The sequence below is a fragment of the Ricinus communis genome, chromosome 2 (genome assembly GCF_019578655.1).
Source record: "Ricinus communis isolate WT05 ecotype wild-type chromosome 2, ASM1957865v1, whole genome shotgun sequence".
NCBI lineage: Eukaryota > Viridiplantae > Streptophyta > Magnoliopsida > Malpighiales > Euphorbiaceae > Ricinus > Ricinus communis.
In genome coordinates, this window is record NC_063257.1 from 16061967 (window position 1) to 16080411 (window position 18445).

The 18445-nt window shown below is 31.9% G+C and overlaps 1 protein-coding gene across 1 annotated transcript; it reads left to right on the plus strand.

Moving 5' to 3' along the window:
• The first annotated feature begins 6740 nt into the window (after positions 1 to 6740).
• LOC125369215 (protein DOUBLE-STRAND BREAK FORMATION) lies at positions 6741 to 9323 on the plus strand. The gene is made up of 5 exons (XM_048371153.1): positions 6741 to 7080; positions 7181 to 7388; positions 7479 to 7622; positions 8042 to 8159; positions 8891 to 9323. The coding sequence occupies exons 1-5, from the start codon at positions 7028 to 7030 to the stop codon at positions 9067 to 9069; spliced, it is 702 nt and encodes a 233-aa protein (XP_048227110.1). The 5' UTR covers positions 6741 to 7027; the 3' UTR covers positions 9070 to 9323.
• The last annotated feature ends 9122 nt before the right edge of the window (positions 9324 to 18445 follow it).

The window sequence follows — 18445 nt, forward strand, 5'->3', positions numbered from 1 at the left end:
TGCTAATCAAATAATCGATCGTTAGGAAGAGATTCCAACTTTAGGTTATTAGGTTTAGGAATTCGGTTATCTCGAGAGGGAGACCGAATTCAGTTAAGACTTCATCCACGGGTAATTGCAATTGATAATCAATTTAATTTCTATCTTTACAAAAATCCAATTAACTTAGGTCCCCTAGGGTTTGCTTTTCCTTCAAGAATTTTCCTAAATCCTTTCAGATAATTTGATATTTAATTACTTGTTTGCCCATAATTTATCATAAAATAATACTTCATTGATTTCTTTAGGTTAAATAACATAAGACGCTACAATAGGTCTAGGTTCACCCTTTCCGAGAATACGACCTTGATACTCACCATTTGTGTTAGTCTGCATCGATAGGTTCACTGCCTTAGATTGTAGCTACGTAAATAGCTTATCAAGTCCTACCCCAGCTAGGAATCCTAATCCAACTATGATTGTAGACGAGCCACTCAAATATGATGGACTAATGACTAGAGCTCGCATGAAGAAGTTCAAGGATGCTTTAGGAGTGTTCGTAAAGCAAGAGTTGAAGCTTGGGTTGGAGATCCAAAGTCCAAGTGAGATTGAGCTTAATCAAGACAATGAGCCCGATACTCTAATCAACTTAATTTAATAAATGGAGGCTTGAACAAGTCAAAATAGCCCAAAGTAAACTAGTCAAGCTATTTGGAGTCAAATACTCAAGAATGGGTTGCTTATTACATGTTACTTAAGCCCAAAAGTCATGTTTATTATATGGACTAAGTTGGATGAATTTTAGGAGTATTTACTCATTTAAAGGAGCCTTTTAATAGTTAGGAGTCTTGTTTTAAGTTATCTTTTTAGTTTAGAAGTTCTATTCCTAATCTTATTGTTATTTACTTTCTTATCATTATAGAATTAGGGTTTTTAAGGCCTATATAAGTTAGTACAAATTTCTATGTAAATGGAGTTGTTGAATATTGATTATTTTGGAGTAATTCTCTTCTTTTGTTCTTTATGAACTTGGTGAACTTATCAAGTGAAGGCTTGTTATCTTACAAACTTAGTTTAATCTAAACTTTTGCTTATATTAAATAACCTTTAATTCCTTATAATTAAGGTTCTTAAGTACAAGTTATTTAAGGGTCTTGTTGGAAGTTAGAGTTTCTTTGCTCGATTAGGTGAACGATCCTTGGTGAAGACATCAACATTAAATAAAGGTTTGGCATAAGTAAGCCATGTTCGTATCATTAATGATATGAAACCTCCATAAATAAGCTTGAGAACACCTTTTGAATTGCAGACCCTTAACACATTAACATGAAAACACCAAGAACCAATTTGGTTCAACCCCTAAGAAAGGTTAGAAAATATATTACTTAGAAAGATGATCAAGAACTAGAATTTAGAAAACTTGTTTCTAATTCCAATTTTGAAATACTCCATAAGAAGATGATCAATCTACTTCAATGTTTCTTAAATGTGCATTCTACATAAGAACACAAAGACAAAGTAGATAGTTTGAGGGTTTAATAACCAATTATCATTCAAATTCAACTTCAACTTTACATCAAAATTCGTACTAGCCTTATATATGCTTTAGAAAACTCTAAATCTTAAATAATAAGGATTTGCATCTCATATAGGATAAAGATAACCTTCCTAACTAAAAGAGATACCTTAAACAAAGTCCTAATTAGATTAAAGTACATATGTGGCCATCTAAAATCCTAATTAGGTTAAAATACATAAGTCATGTAGATGAACCTCACAACATAAGCCAAGATAGGCCCAAAGTCTTCATATGCTCCAATTCAGCTTCTTTGGTCTTCTTAAGCTAATTAGATTTATTCAAGCCCAATATACTGAATTAGATTAATATTCTTTGAACATAAATCCAATTATTCAAGCCTTGATGTATCCTCAGCCCAAATGTCTTAGATAAACTCATTGACTTGTAATTTGAATTGGACTAAGACTCCTAGTTGAAATACGATTCCTAGTTGAATTAGGATTCCTTTCATTGCTTGAACTCCTAATATCATCAGGACTCCTTGCTTAACTCGGATTTCTAGTTGAGTTAGGACTCCTTATTGGATTAGGATTCCTTAAGCTAGTAGGATTTGTATCATCAAGGCTCCTTGTTGGAGTAGGATTCCTTGTGCTAGTTTGGTTTATATCATTCTCCCTTTTTTTGAAAAGATTCGTCCTCGAATCTTGCCCGAATATTATGAAGAAGCAAATATATAATCTCAAAGAATAATACTAAATCATTATCAACCTGCAAATCTTTCATAAAAGTTTTTAGAGGAACTTTAAAACAAATAATACTTTCAATGCGAATAAACTCAACTTGTTCAATTGGCTTAATGGCATCAAGCAAAACATCTTCATTCTTTACTAGCTCAATTTTTGCTGCATCTTCAATAATGATTTCTTCATCTTGGGTTTCGCTCAAAAGTTACAAAATATTATCTCTTTCACCATCTTCATTCATCATGCCTTTAGAATCTTTATTGACTTCAGTATAGCATTGCAACTCCTCTGCATCATCAATCTTTTTCTTTTCACTCTTCTAAACAGTCTTTTTATTTTCACTCTCTAAAGCACTCTTTTTATTTTTCATCTCTTTCTTTTCAGCCTCTACTCTTATTTTTTCCATTTTTTATTGGTCTTCATACACTTCTTTTGCTGAAAGTGGTGTAAGTATAGTCTTTCTTCCATCCTTGGTAAATGAATACCTATTGAGGTACCCATCATGCATCGCCCTCTTACCAAATTGCCATGGTCTTCCAAGCAAAATATCACTAGCATGCATAAGTACTACATCGCACAACACCTCATCATGATATTTACTAATAGAAAAGAAAATAATTACTTACTGGTTTACCTTAACATCACCACAATCATTAAGGGATGAATCGAAAAAGAAATCTTTATTGGTTCTACCTCCTATCAAAGGAGACAATGGAAATAAGGAGCTGCTATTGAATCAGGAGAAGGGCCATTGAAGCTTATATGAACATGGGTGTGGTATGGTAGGCAGCTCCAATCTACTAATCAAGAGAGTACTTACAATATTAGTACAACTCCCACTATTAATAATCACATTACACGCCTTGCCTTATACATGACATCTTGTGTGAAATAAGTTGTCCTTTTGTTGCTCATGGCAATCTTTTTGATAATACATCTCTCACACACAACTCACGTATTTAACACTTAAAATAAATCAGAATTAAAATGACATGACAAGTAGAAGACAAAACCAGACTTAATGAACAAGATTAAGCCTAAACACAATAAAACATATAAGAACAAGATGTAATGAAGAATTACTATATTGATGAAAAAATAAATAAAAAAAAGCTAAAATTAAATCACCAAAACAAATAACTTTTCTTAGATTTTTTTTATGATAACTAACAAAGATCGAATTTGACTTGATAGAAAATATATTCAAAATAAAAGACAAACAAAGGACAATAATACAAACCGAATTAAGAGAAAGAATAAAAAAAACACAAGAAATCAGAATTATTAATAAAAATATGAAAGGATAAAACTTGATCTAGAGCTAAAGCTCTGATATCAAATGATATAGAACCTCCATAAATAAGCTTGATAACCTCTTTTGAATTGCGGACCCCAACACATTAACATGAAAACCTCAAGAACTAATTCGGTTCAACCCTTAAAAAAGGTTAAAAAATAGATTACTTAGAAAGATGATCAAAAATTAGAATTTAGAAAACTTGTTCCTCAATCCCAATTTTTCGAAACACTCCATAAGAAAATGATCAATCTACTTGAATGTTTCTTAAGCATGCATTCCACACAAGAACACAAAGACAAAGCAAACAACTTTAAGGTTTAATAACCAATTATCATTCAAATTCAACTTCAACTTTACATCATAATTCGTACTAGCCTTATATAGGCCTTAGAAAAGCATAAATCTTAACTAATAAGGATTTATATCTCATGTAGGATAAAAATAACCTTCCTAACTAAAAGAGATAACTTAAACAAAGTTCTAATTAGGTTAAAGTACATGTCTTGCCACCCAAAATAAGCCATAAGATCCTAATTTACATAAGTCATGTAGATGGGCCTCATATAACATAAGCCAAGTTACACCTAAAGTCTTCATATGCTCCAATTCAACTTCTTTGATCTTTTTAAGCCCAATTAAATTCATTCAAGCCCAATAAACTAAATTAGATTAACGAGCATTGACTTAAATCCAATTCTTAAGCCTTGATGTATCCTTAGCCCGAATGTCCTAGTTAAATTGGGATTCCTAGTTTAATTATGATTCCTTTTATTACTTGAACTCCTATTATCATAATGACTCCTTGTTAAATTAGGATTCCCAGTTGAGTCAGGACTCCGTATTAGATTAGGATTCTTTGAGCTAGTAGGATTTGCACCATCAAGATTACTTATTGGAATAGGATTCGTTGTGCTAGTTTGATTCATATCAGCACCTTAAGTTATAGGAATAAATTCACTATTTTTAAATTAATATGGCGACAGACTAATCAATTAAGTGTTTTAACTAATTAAGTATAATTGAATATTTCAATATCCATTTATTCTCATAGTATAACATATATTTCGGTTAACAATTATTAATTAATTAATCAAATTAATAAACTAATTACTAGTTAACAAAAGAAAGACTAAATATTTTTATTTGTGTTTTCTTTTTCTTTCTCTCTTATTTAGTATGCAATTTTGTAGTTTCATATTTATATAATCAATGTTTCTTATTCTTCATAATATGATTCATTTCTTATTCACATTTATAATAAATGTGATTGATAAATTTATAATTAATTGAACTCTTTACAAACTATACCTAAGTAATAAGTTAATAATAATTTAATTTTTATAATAATAGAATTACTAATGGATTATCTTCATATATAATTCTATATTGATTAATAGAATCATTAACTCATAAAAGTGTTTGTATTGAGATATGATTATTCCTTTTTATTTTTAAATTATAAATAAACTCTTAAGTTATTGTATTTTATTTTAATTTTCAACTTTTGACATAACAAACAGATTTATAAACATAATAAATATTTTTTTCTAAGTTGATATTTTTATAATTAAACATGTTAATAAATATATATCGAATTTATTTGATAGCTTGAAGCTATGCTATTAATATAAACATATTGAGTTGCATTTCATGTTTTGAAATTGTACTATAATGATAATTATTTTTGTAATTGGAATGTGATTATATATTATATTGTCAAATCACTTATAATATGCTCAAATTAATTCTTATAAATCATTTATATAGTATATCACATGTGATATAAGTTTAATGAATATGTATTTTATTCAATAAGAATATCAAGACTTATTATGAAACATTTATTTTATTTTAAAATTTAAAACTTATTTATATAATCATCTAATCTATTAATATTTTTATCATATCTTTTGATGTAAAATTATTTATTATTTATTTAATAATTTAATAATGTCACTATTATTAAAATAAACCGGTTATTGGGCGGATATCTATCTAGCGTAAGTTGAAAGAATGTGGCTTTTAAAAAATAGAGAAGAAAAATATATTCTAAAAAGTTATTCTTTTCATCCTTAAAATTATAGAGAAAAAATAATAGCTCTTGAAAAGTTTTAAAAGATAAAAATAAATTAGAAAGTCTATTGAAATTTTAATTTTTAAAAATACTTTCTATAATAAAAGTAATATACTTTAAAAATTTGTACAAAATGCTTTTATTATTCCTTTTGTTATTTAGATAATTGCAATATATATATATATATATATATATTAAATAGTGAGACTTAAATTTTTGATATATGTACTTAATTTTTGACACATAAAATATTTATTTTGACATGTGTATCTATTTTTGATAGAAATATAAATTTATGTGTAATTTTATAATTTTTAATATTAATTTATTGATTAATAAGTTATATTTCTAATTAGACACCGGCTCAAATCCTAAAAAATAATATATTAATTATATTTAGTATTATATTAACTAATGAATAGTTTTCTAATCAAATAATGATACTAATTATATTAAATAGTGAAACTTAAATTTTTGATATATGTACTTAATTTTTGACACATAAAATATTTATTTTGACATGTGTATCTATTTTTGACAGAGATATAAATTTATGTATAATTTTATAATTTTTATATTAATTTATTGATTAATAAGTTATATTTCTAATTAGACACCGACTTAAATTCTAAAAAATAATATATTAATTATATTTAGTATTATATTAACTAATAAATAGTTTTCTAATCAAATAATGATACTAATTTTATCGTAAGAAATAATATATTAATTGTATTTTAATATTATAAATTAACTAATAAAAATAATATCTTAAATTATATTTATTATATTCAATAATAGATTAAGTTTTTATTATATAATAAGTTTTTAATTCTATAAATAATAATAAATATTATTTTGAAAGTATTATCTTATATAATATTAAATTAATTAATTAATATTTTTAAATAATTTTATATTATTATATTAATAAAATTTTAAAAAATATTAAGAAAGATATTTAAAAATAATTAGTTTGCTATTATTTTTTAAAATATTATAAATTAATATAAAATATTAAAAATTTTATTAAATTATATCTATAAACTTTTTTTATAATTGAATTAATAATAACGACCGTATAATGCACGAGTAAATAAGCAGTTAATTAAGCAGAAGGAAAATATTAGAAAATGAGAGGAGAATTGATGAAATTATTAAGAGAAAAGTTGAAATTTGAAAAAAATTATAATTTTATTTACAGGATAAATAAAAATTTTCGAAGAGCAACTCAAAATCGTATAAAAGAAAATGGAGAAAAATGTAACAGCATAAGAAAAAGGAGAAAAGAAATAAATGGTCGTAATTCCCTCCTGAGTTTTCCGTAATTATGTCATACTTTAAATTTTTTTGGCACTTCAATTTAAAAAGCTTACACTCCTCCAATTGCCCGCCAAAAAAACGACAAGAAAATGTCATTCGCACAGTCAGTCTCCCTCTTCTGCTCCGAAATCAACAACCGGAGGTTCACTATCTCACACTCCAATTCTTCAATTTAGATCATTAACCCTTCGAGAATGACTATTATTATTATTATTATTATTATTATTATTTATGCTTGACAGATTCAACGATGAAATTCTGCAAATTCTGAAATCCCTTATGGTAGGAAAAGATGTGAAGTCTTTAATGGAGCTGCAATCGAGCTTGAGAGAGTTCATGAGATCTCAATCTATCTCTGTTTTGCGTGAGATTACTGAGAAAACTGTTGACCAGAAACTTTGGGTTCTGGAATTCTTCGTTCGTGCTTTCGCTCTCATAGGGGATATGGAGGCATACATCATCTTTTCAACCTTCTATTTATTTTTCTTTACTTTCTTCTTTTTGTCTTTAATTTTAAATTATTTCTTATTTGTCTCCTAGAGTTGTTTGGCTCTGAAATACGAGGCTTTGCTTTTGCGAGAAATCAAGTCTTCAAGTTGCCAACGTCTACAAGTTTCATATATAGAATGGCTCAATTTTGCTGAGCAGTTGATCCAAAATGGGTTTTATTCTACTGCCAGACAGGTGTTTTATTTTTCAATTTTAATTAAAACTCTACTTTATCTTGCTGTAGCATTTTCAGGACATTTGGAATTGCTATTGAGCTGCTTTTTTCAAACTGCTTTAGGAAAAATATCAATTTAACTATGTTTTTAAAAGTAGTTCTTAAAACTCAAATAATAAATAAATAAAGAAATTTGGAAAAGCGCTTTTCCATCCTTAAGGATAAATGGGGCTTTAGAGTTGATGACAATGTGTTAGGTTTCCTTTCAGATGTTTACTGCTAAATTGTAACCAACTTGATGATAATTGCAATGCAACTGCGATAAATTAATTGCTCAAGGTGCAGGAAGAAAAAGATTCATAGTTATGTTGTTGATCTTGTATGCTGGATTAGTAATGTCTCCTGATCTAACCTGCAGCTATGGGTTTTCCTTCTGCAGGCCTGTGAAAATGCAATGTTATGCCTCCAAAAGGATGATGTTGCCATTTCCAGAAAAATTGACAAGAGAATACTAAGACTCGAGGACCATGCTGTACAATTTGCAGGTTCAGGATCTGGTATGTCCTCTCCATCTCATTAATTCTCAAGATTTGTGTCATGATACATTTCCTAGTAGGCAAGCTATAAGAACAACACTGAAACTGATTAGTTGATGATGATGATACATTTCCTAGTAGGCAAGCTATATCTGTTATGGTAATACAATCAGTCAGTTTGAGATGGTAGATGTATGAAGAACAACACTGAAACTGATTAGTTGATGATGATAATTTTTCACTTCAGAACTCATGTACTGATATAAAGAACAATTAATTCTCACTTCAAAACTCAATTTATCAATGTGAAGGTCATTAATGATTTTACGCACATGTTGCTGGAACTTTTATTTCAACAATTTTCATAGGCTGTTTAGCATCACTAAGTGAAGATAGGCTTATGGCAATCTAGAGAAGTTCTCGCAACATAGTGCACTGCTCTTTGATCCGACACGCACTATACCTCTTGATGCTGGTTGTAGACAGTAGCAAAGAGGCAAATAATCCAAATCCTTAATGAACAAGTATTTCTTTTCCAGTGAGAAATACAAATGGTTTACTGATTATTTTCTACTTTAACAGATGCAAGTTTCATGTTTTTGTCCCCATGTAATGGGTTTGAAATACCATGACTTGATTATTATTCTCGACCCTATGAAATCTTCGTTTGATCTTATATAATGTTTTCAAATATATAATTAAAATCACATGCACTTCACCATGTCATTGCAAACTCTGATTATTCATTACAGTCCAGGCTCAGGCTGCAGAATTCTTGAACAGAAAAACAATTGAGAAGAGGAAAATATGTTCTACATTCAGTAATGAAACACAATTTGTGGCTAGCATTTTGTTCCGAAATGGAATCAAGAAGCGAAATGTAAGACAACTGCATGAATCCCAATGTGTCCGACAGAATATTAAAATTTGAGTTCAATGCCAATTGAAATGACTGTGATGATTGCCATGCTGCCGATTGATGAAGAAGTATGTTCCTTTCAATCAAAAACTAATGCTTTGATCAGTTCATATCACCTTGATTATGTTCCTTTCAATCAAAGACTAATGCTTTGATCAGTTCATATCACCTTGATAATGTCATATGAAATGTTCAATGATATTAATTTTTGCTTAGGTCGGTTATAGGTCACAATGAGTTTCTTTGTTTTTGGTCACTTATATGCATATTGCTGTCAGAAAACGAAATAGCATTGAAGATCTTTCACGAAGGCACTATGATAATTGAATTTAATATGGTTAGAGCATTCATCCAAAATCTGTATTTAAGTCCAAGTTACTTGGCAGGTTTAAAATATTAAATTCTTCTAACCAGAGAAGGGAGAGTTGCAAGGTTCAATCTTGATAAGACCAGACTTGTGCATTAATTGTATTCCATCCTGCATTTGTTTAGTTTTGGTTTCAATCGTAAGGGATTTGCATGTCTCATGATGCTACTTACAAGGTTATGACAAATTTACTAGTAGTCTTTCTCAATCACCACCGGGGCAAAAGGAACAATGATATTCCAAACAACAGGTAATAGAAACTTTTGAAAAAAAAATCATTCTTTAAGGGTTCTAAGATGTGGTGCTTTTTTGGGGATTTCTTTTACATGTATATAGAAAATGAACGGTAAAATTTTTTTGACTTAAACTTTGAAATTTTTTTTATTCAAATGATTTTTTTAACTATATTATAATTTTGGTATATTTTTAATATCACTTTTCTTAATAAAATTATGGCAATATCATTTTTATTTTTTATACATATCCACCTATTCATTGTCGTATAAATCCAAATAGCCGTAATAAATATAAAACTACAACCTTTCATGGTATCTTGAAATGACTTATTTTATTTTATTTTATTTTTATATACTGTTAAATGCTTTTTGATATATTTTTAATATGTTGCTGGAAATATGTATCTTTATTGTGAGCAAAACATACTAGCTACTATAAAAAGTATATGTAATATCATTCAATTCATGGATATCAAACATAAAGGTATAAAATAAAAATGATAAATCTATATCACTTGCTCGGTTTAATAATAATACAAGTTAAATAATATCATTTTGGTATTTTTGTATATATTTTTAATATTTTAATAAAATTTAACAAAATAAAAATCATATAAATAAATATTTTTAAATAGAAAAATTGTGAAAACAAAATTTTAAAAAAAATTGTGAAAAGTAACTTTTTTTAAACAACCGTGTCTCATGAAATTTCCTCTTGTTTTTGTTAATAAATATATTTTAGATTTTATAGAAGTTTAAACGATCAAAACTTACATGGAGATTTGAAAGCTTATTGGGGTAATTTAGATTGACAGTTTGTGGACTTTTGCCCTTGTATCATAACCGTCCCTCATTTTCAATTTGTACTCTTTTAACTTTAATTTTTGTAACAAACAACTCTCTACCATCAGTCGATGATGTGCATAGTTTTACACATATTTGCTTGCATATTATTGTGTATTTTCTTAGCAATTATTGTGCTTTTATTCTAAGATCACCCGAATTTTGTATTTTTTTTGCATTTCAGGAGAATTTATAGGTCCATCATCAGTGTTTGAGCAATTTTAGATCAATACATGCGAAAACGAACGGGAATTCATCAAACATTGGACAAAGGCTCGCATTTCAAACATTAAGCATGGCCTGGACTCCGGCCGTGCTTAACCATTAGCTCTTGGTCCTCAAATGTGGCGTTTAGGCATGGTTTCCGAGGCTACCACGGCCTCCAGCACAGCCCGTGGTGGATCAGCACCGGCAAGGGCACGACCTAATTTACAAGATCCAAAGGTTCAGCACGGCCTTGACCACGATCGTGTTGACCAGCACGGCCTTGACCACGGCCGTGCTGGGACAATTATCTAGGGGGAGAGAGAGTTTTAGCTGCTGGTTCGGTTTTTCGCAGAGTACTGAGTTCAGGAGAGAGTTGCAGAGAGGGAGAATTCCAGGATCGCAAGGTTCCGAGTGCAAAATAGTAGTGGAGCAAATCGAGAGGCAATTTGGGAGATCAATTGTAGTGCAGATTCAGATTTGGAGTTGTTCATCCAATTCGAGAGAAAAGGGTGTATATGTTTCATTTTTGTTATTCTTTCATTGTGATTAATTTCCTAGTTGTTTTAAACGTGAACATGTGTAGCTAGATCGATTAAATCTATTGAGATTTCTTTACTATGTTGGCTTAGTATTAAATTGTTGGATTGTTTGAGTTTAGTTTTGTATCCTTCTTGCTTTCAGTATTAATAAGATAATGCATAATTCATGAGACATTGTAAATTGTGGTGTTTAGATTGCTTCATGTGATTGAGAAGTTCATTTGGCAGTTGAAAATTTGAATAGCAAGAACTAGTTAATAATCACTTAGAGATAAGGATAATTAACTAGCCGGATTAAGAATTAACAAAGCTTAATAGAGACGGATTAAAGCTTAATGCTAATTTAAGGATCAATTGTTAGGAAGAGATTCCAACTTTAGGTTCTTGAGTTTACGAATTCGGTTATCTCGAGAGAGAAACCGAATTCAGTTAAGAATTCGTCCACGGGTAGCATAATTGGACTCATAAATCTGTTATCTTTTGTTTGATTGCCAACTAGTTTAGGTTCCCTTTGGGTTTGCTTTCTTGTCTTGGTTGTTTCATTTATCCATTCATTCCTGCATTTTACTTAGAACTCAGCTTGTAATTATTAGTAAATTTAGAAATTATTCATCATTTATTTTAGGCTAATATAACAGAGAACAAAGTAGTAACTCTGGGCTTTCACTTTCCTGAGGGATACAACCTTGATACTCGCCATTAGTGCTAGACTGCATCGATAGGTTCACTGCCTTAGATTGTAGTTGGATAAATAGCCTATCAGTCGACTACTAACCCAGTAATGGAAAACACACATGGCAGTCCATGTATTCTCTAAGCTCATTAAATATAAAAGAAATTATTGTCCACTGTAGAAATTCTCTTTCCTCTCATTCACTTTTTTTCCCATTGCAATCCCTACTCTTTCCTTTAACCTACTTATTGACCTAATGGTCAATTGACCTCTATTTTGATCTTAACACCAAAATGAGTGATTGCTAATTATTTCTTTGAGAGTATTTAGCTTAGTGCTATAGAGGTTTAAAAATTGGATAAAAAGGCCTTAAGCTTTTCAAGATAGATTTTTGGAAACCTTAAAAGCGCGAAAGGATTTTCATTTGGTCAAGGTAACTATTGACGTGTAAAGAACACTTGGAAGCCTTTAAATATTATCAAGATAACTGGTAGTTAAATAGTCTTCTCTTTGAGAAGCGTGAGGGCGCTTCTGGAGGTGTTAGAGCACCTCTGTTGACCATAAGGTTTCATATGTGATTTTGATGATGCAAAATATTATTATTACTGACAATCTTGTTTATTGTTATTGTTGTTAGTAAGTACTCTCTAATTGCCATTGATATACTGAAGCCAATATATGTCTGTGTAGATTCACACCTATAAACATTTTATCATGCTTTTGAATTGTCTATTTCACAATCTTGAATAAAAGTTCCACCTGTGAAGGTCAACTTAAAGGCAAAAGTAATAGAACGATTCATGGCAGGCCTTCCTAGTTATGAAGTTGAAGCTTCATGCCTATGAAAAAATTGTGAGCACGACTTTTTCGGAGCCTACCCTAAGCGATTAAAACTATGTCACTGTGTATCTCGTACGTACTAGGCTCGACCTGAAAGTGAGCCGTTTCAGAAAGAGGTATCAAAGGATCACAACAACCACGGTGACCGCGAATTATCAGAAAATATTGATAATCGCCATCCGGATAAAATAGACGGGACAAATAGAGAAGGGCTAAGAATGGCGGCTCAAATTTCTTATGGAGAGCCTAATTTTCTCCCTTCCCGAATAAGAGATTTAGGTTCAGAAAGTTAGGTACGTGTCAGGCATCCCAACACGCTCGAACACAAAGTTCGCCTCCACTAAACTCTAAGGTTTTTGGTTTCTCCTAATTGTACTAACCTAGCTTGGTTAGTACCCATTTTATTATGATGGAATTTTATTATCATGTTAAAACATGTAAGAGAGACTAACTTATCATACATCTACCTAAGGGGAAAAACACATTGGTGCCACTATTCTTAAGGAGGTATGTTGGTACCTTAGATTTTATCAAACATGCCAAAGTGACCAAATAAATCAGTTTTATTAAGCATGTGGGTGCCAGGTTAATTTTACCTTCAATTGATTAGGTGAATGAAACATGGAAGACGAGGGAACTTACTTTGGTGAGTCGATTCATTTTGGTTCAGCATGTGAGGTGATTAATCAACCTAAATTCAATTTACCTTTAACATGTGAGGTGAAATCTAAACATACCAAAGTAATTAACAAGACATATAAAGAATGGGAAAAAAGGAATTAATGGGGATAGAAAATAGATTAACAAAATTTAAAGGGAAAATTATCTAACACCCTAGCTAATATAAACACAAATCATGCAAATACACAAGCAAGTATCAATTCAAATTAAATCTAGTCTAAGAATGACCCTTATCAAAGGATAAGAACAACCATAAACATTTTAATGTCAAGATTGCTAGTAAGCCTTCCCACGAATGCCAAATTCGGCAAGATGGCAGCAATTACGCCAACTAGAGAGCACAAGAGTTTGAAAATGTATGCTTATATTACTATGTTCTCAACCATGTACAAATGAGGAATGGAGGGGGAATTCATAGGCATGGATGGCCACCATTCTCACCTTCTTGAATGTTCTAGAATGCTACTTATATCCATACATGTCTAGAATATTCTAGATGTGCTATGAAAATACTAAGTTAGTTTATTATTCATAAAACTAATTAAAACAACAAAATGTAATTAAATATATTAACTACGTAAGCTACTCAATGAATATTTAAAGGAAGCTAATCACGCAAAATCTAGAGCTAATTTATTATATAAGAACAAAACATTTAATTAGCTCTAATCATGCCTCTAGTCACATTATTAACCCATTTAGCATGCAGATTACATTTAAAGCCAAAAACATACCACATTAAAAACTTTACCCTTCAAAACACCAACTTTAAACATATAGCATTAAACCTGAACAAGCATAAATAGGACAATAATTACCCAAACTTATTTTATCAAGTTATTCCACTCATCATGCACATTTCAACACAAAATCATGCATTAACACCAAACAAGCCTAACATATCAAATAATGTTAATTCTACCATAAAAACTACAAAAGAGAAGTTAATCATGCTTAAAAATTAATAAATAATAACATAAAAACTCATTCGAGGGTTCAAATCTATCAAGAACAACAAAAAAATGGAAGCTTGAAGCTTCTGTGAGCTTACCCCATCTGGGGTAAGCCTTAGTCCATGTGGGCTAAACGAAAGCCTGCATGCATTAAGCCTTCCCCTGCATGGGGTATGCTCCCAAAAGCTTGGAGCTTCTATTTTTGAGAGTTTTCTTCAAAACAATGTTTCTAACTTTAATATAGTCATGAAAGATTATGAAACTAAGTTAAACGCATGTCCAAAATATGTTTAATCCATAGTTTTAGACCTCATAGTTATACCTTTGATTTAATCAAGGAAAAGAGTGACTTTGAGGTGAGAGAGGACTTGTTTGAGTTCTTTGGACACCAAAAAGCACCAAAACACCTTTGGATTGACTATATAACACCTGCAAAATAGAAGATCATGAATGGAAGATGTCATTTTTTAAGGCTAGGGTTGAATGGAATATGGGTAATGAAAATGGGGGTTATGGATATTAAGATGATGAGAATATGAGCTTGGTGAGATTAGAATGAGTTTTGCTTGTTAGAATAACTAAAAGGAGGATATTAGAAAAGCTTCTTGGGATTCTTTTGTGGTCTTTTGTAATGGATATCTAAGGTAAGAATTCAAAGATGGGTAAGGAAAAACTTTTGTGTATTATGGGTTAGCTCCAAAAATGGTGGTTGAAGCATTCTTCTTCTTCTTTTGTGTTTTTGAGTTGAAAAACAAAATGTGGCTCTAGGATTTTTTGAAGAGAAAAATATGAATTTATATGGGTAAGTAGGATTTTTTAGAGTTTTGGGTGTTAGGCTTTGATTGGCTCTTGTATTTTAAGGGTAAAAGAATAATATTTACATTTTCTAAAAAGGAGGAGACGGTGGCACGCATCCCTAGGAAAAGGAATATGCCTCATAGGTTCGCATTCCCATGATGTTGCATTATGAGCCTTTAGCCCACGTGGGGTAATCGCCTAGCCAACATAGGCTTAGCCTTACCCCACACAGGCTTAGCTTAAGGCTTAGCGCACGTGGACCCTACTAAGCCCATGTGAACTTGGCTTAGTCCACATGGTCTAGGATGTAGCCTACATGGCGTGATGTTGCCTTTCGATGGTTTAAGGATGTCATCTATTTCGGTTTAGGGTTCTTTGGGTCTTTAAGGCCTCGGTTAGGGTTTAAGGCTTCAGTCAAGGTTTCGATCTCGATTAGGGTTTAAGGCTTCAGTTAGGGTTTTTTTATGTCTTTAAGGCCTTGGTTAGGGTTTAAGGCTTCAATTAGGGTTTCTAGAGTTTTACAATCTCGATTAGGGTTTAAGGCTTCAGTTAGGGTTTTCAAGGTTTTACGGTCTTGGTTTTAGGGTTTCATCAATCCATTCTAGATCTTCCGAGCGTCCTTTGGTGTCATTCAGAGCCTTTTCCTTCTTACGTTAAAGTTTACTCTATCAGACTTATTTTAGTCTCGTCATCGAGCTTGTGCAACGGATGAGCAAAAGTTAAGTAATAACAGTTTGCCCCTTAGTTTGGAATATGAGCTTTTCTAAAAATTGGTTTTGCATACTAATTCAACTTGAAAGAATAAGGTTGAATCAAACCAAACATAATTAAATATCACATGAATGGCTTGATTTTCTATTATAGAGTTCTGTTTGTTCGAGGAAGACACCATCTTGCCTCTATATATACTTTTGATGAATTCATCTTTATTATAGGAGACACTATCTCGCCATTTTTACTAGATTTATAAAGCAGAAGGCACCACCTTGCTGCTTAAATATTCTTCGGGAGACACCATCTTGCTGGTTTTGTTAAAATCGTAGGAGACATCATCGCACTACTCTTGTTGAGGCAGGACTGATAAGCATCATAATACACATGTTTTCATGCCCGATTGTTTATATTTTTTATGCATGATTATCCCGTTTTATACTAGAATCACCTGTCTTTTGTTTCCTTTCTCATTTCAGGTCATTTTTGAAGGACATCATCAATAATCGAGGGACATACGTGTGATTACGGACCCAAATCCATCAGATTGGGCGAGGAGTAGCACCCAGAGGGTTGAGCACGGCCTTGACTCCGGCCGTGCTGAATTATCAAGAGGCTATCCCCAATTGTGCCATTTTAGCACGACTTCCGTAGCCACCACGGCCTCCAGCACGGCCTGTGGTGGATCAGCACAGGCTTGGGCATGGCCTGGAAGGAGTCAGCACAACAGACTCCACAGATTCAAGCTGACTGGACTCGGCGTCTTGAATCATCAGCGGACTCGGCCATCTTGAATCAACTATATAGGCGATTTTGAATTCTTTTTGAAGGGGGACGATTTTTGGACTCAATTCCAAGACACACACTTAATCAATTATTTCTTATACCTCAATTGTAGACCTTGAGAAAACAAAAATTCATCAATTGAAGAGGGAATTTCACTTGTTCCAACATCGAATTGAAGATCAAGACAAACTTTGGGAGCATTCAAGAGGCAACTAGGGTTTGAGATTTCGAATTTTGCAATTTTAGGGTTTCTCATTCAGCTTGAAAGAGAAGGGTGTACATGCCTTTAATTTGTTTTTCCTTATTTTGTTCCCTAATTGCTTTAACCATGAACATGAGTAGCTAGATCTTTTGAATCCATTAGGGTTCACCTTTGTTGATGGATTATGCTTAATTGTTAGTTTTTATAATTGTCATTCTTGCAATCTTCTTGCTATTCAGTAATAAAAGTTTGATTCAGTTAATTTGAGACGTTAGATTAATTATTTATTAGGTTGTTTCTTGACATTGAGAAATGCTTGTTACAACTGGACATTGAATAGTAAGAACTGGTAGTTAACACTTAGAGATAAGGTTGATTTACTCACCGGATTAAGAACTAATAACTCTTAATAGTTTTAAATCATATTTAATGCTAATCTGTAGTAATTCAATAGGAAGAGATTCCATTAGGTTAGTGCAGGTTTAGGAATTCGGTAAGCTCGAGAGAGGAACCGGGATTCAATTCAGGATTTAGGCACGGGTATGCAAGATCGGCAATCCATAAAATCCATCTTTAGAATTCCATCACTTAGGCTCCCTTTTGGGTTTGTTTCTCTCTTTGTAATTGTCTTTTGATTGTCCGTTGTTCTTTATTTACTTATTTACACTCATAATCATTAGCTGGTACGTTAGAACTTCCACACCTTATTTCAGACTAGATAACATAGCAACAGTAGTAACTCTAGGTTCACCCGATCTCCAAGGATACGACCTTGATACTCACTAGTGCTAGGCTGCATCGGTAGGTTCACTGCCTTAAGTGTAGGTTGCATAAAGAGCCCATCATGTTTTTGGTGCCGTTGCCGGGGAACAGTAACGGTGAACTAGAGTGAATTGTTTTTGTGTTAATTTAGTTATTATTTGTTTATTCATTTATTCTTTATTTTTATTATCATTTATTGTTATATTTTTTTTGATTGATTGGTGGTTGTTTTGTTGTCGGTTTCAGGTAGTATATGACCAGGAGCTCTAACCCTGATCTAATAGCACCCTTATCTGACCCGGAGCGCTCTCTCAGATTATTGAGACGACGTTTGCAGGCAGTTGAGGAGGAGGACAGAGTTACGGTTCAGGTTCAAGGAACTGACGCGATGGAGAACCTCAACCCCCAGGCCGATGATGATCAAAGGACTATGTACGATTTTGCTCGACCCTCTTTAGATGGGACGAAAACGAGTATAGTCAGACCTGCTATAGCGGCCAATAATTTTGAGATAAAGGCCAATGTTATCCAGATGAACCAGCAAAGCGTGCAATTTGGAGGATTGCCCAGCGAGGATCCCAATGCACATATCTCCAACTTTTTAGAGATTTGTGACACATTCAAGATAAATGGAACAACCGATGATGCCATTAGGCTGAGATTGTTTCCATTTTCCTTGAGGGACAGAGCAAAGAGATGGCTGCAATCCCTTCCACAACAGACGATCACTACTTGGAAGGCGTTGGCTGAAAATTTTTTATATAAGTATTTTCCTCCCGCTAAAACTGCT

Excerpts from the sequence above, each read along its gene's own strand:
- LOC125369215 (XM_048371153.1), top strand. The coding sequence starts at position 7,028 with ATGTCATTCGCACAGTCAGTCTCCCTCTTCTGCTCCGAAATCAACAAC. Across the intron at positions 7,389-7,478 it reads CTCTCATAGGGGATATGGAG|AGTTGTTTGGCTCTGAAATA; the intron begins GCATACATCATC and ends TTTGTCTCCTAG. Across the intron at positions 8,160-8,890 it reads ATTTGCAGGTTCAGGATCTG|TCCAGGCTCAGGCTGCAGAA; the intron begins GTATGTCCTCTC and ends TATTCATTACAG.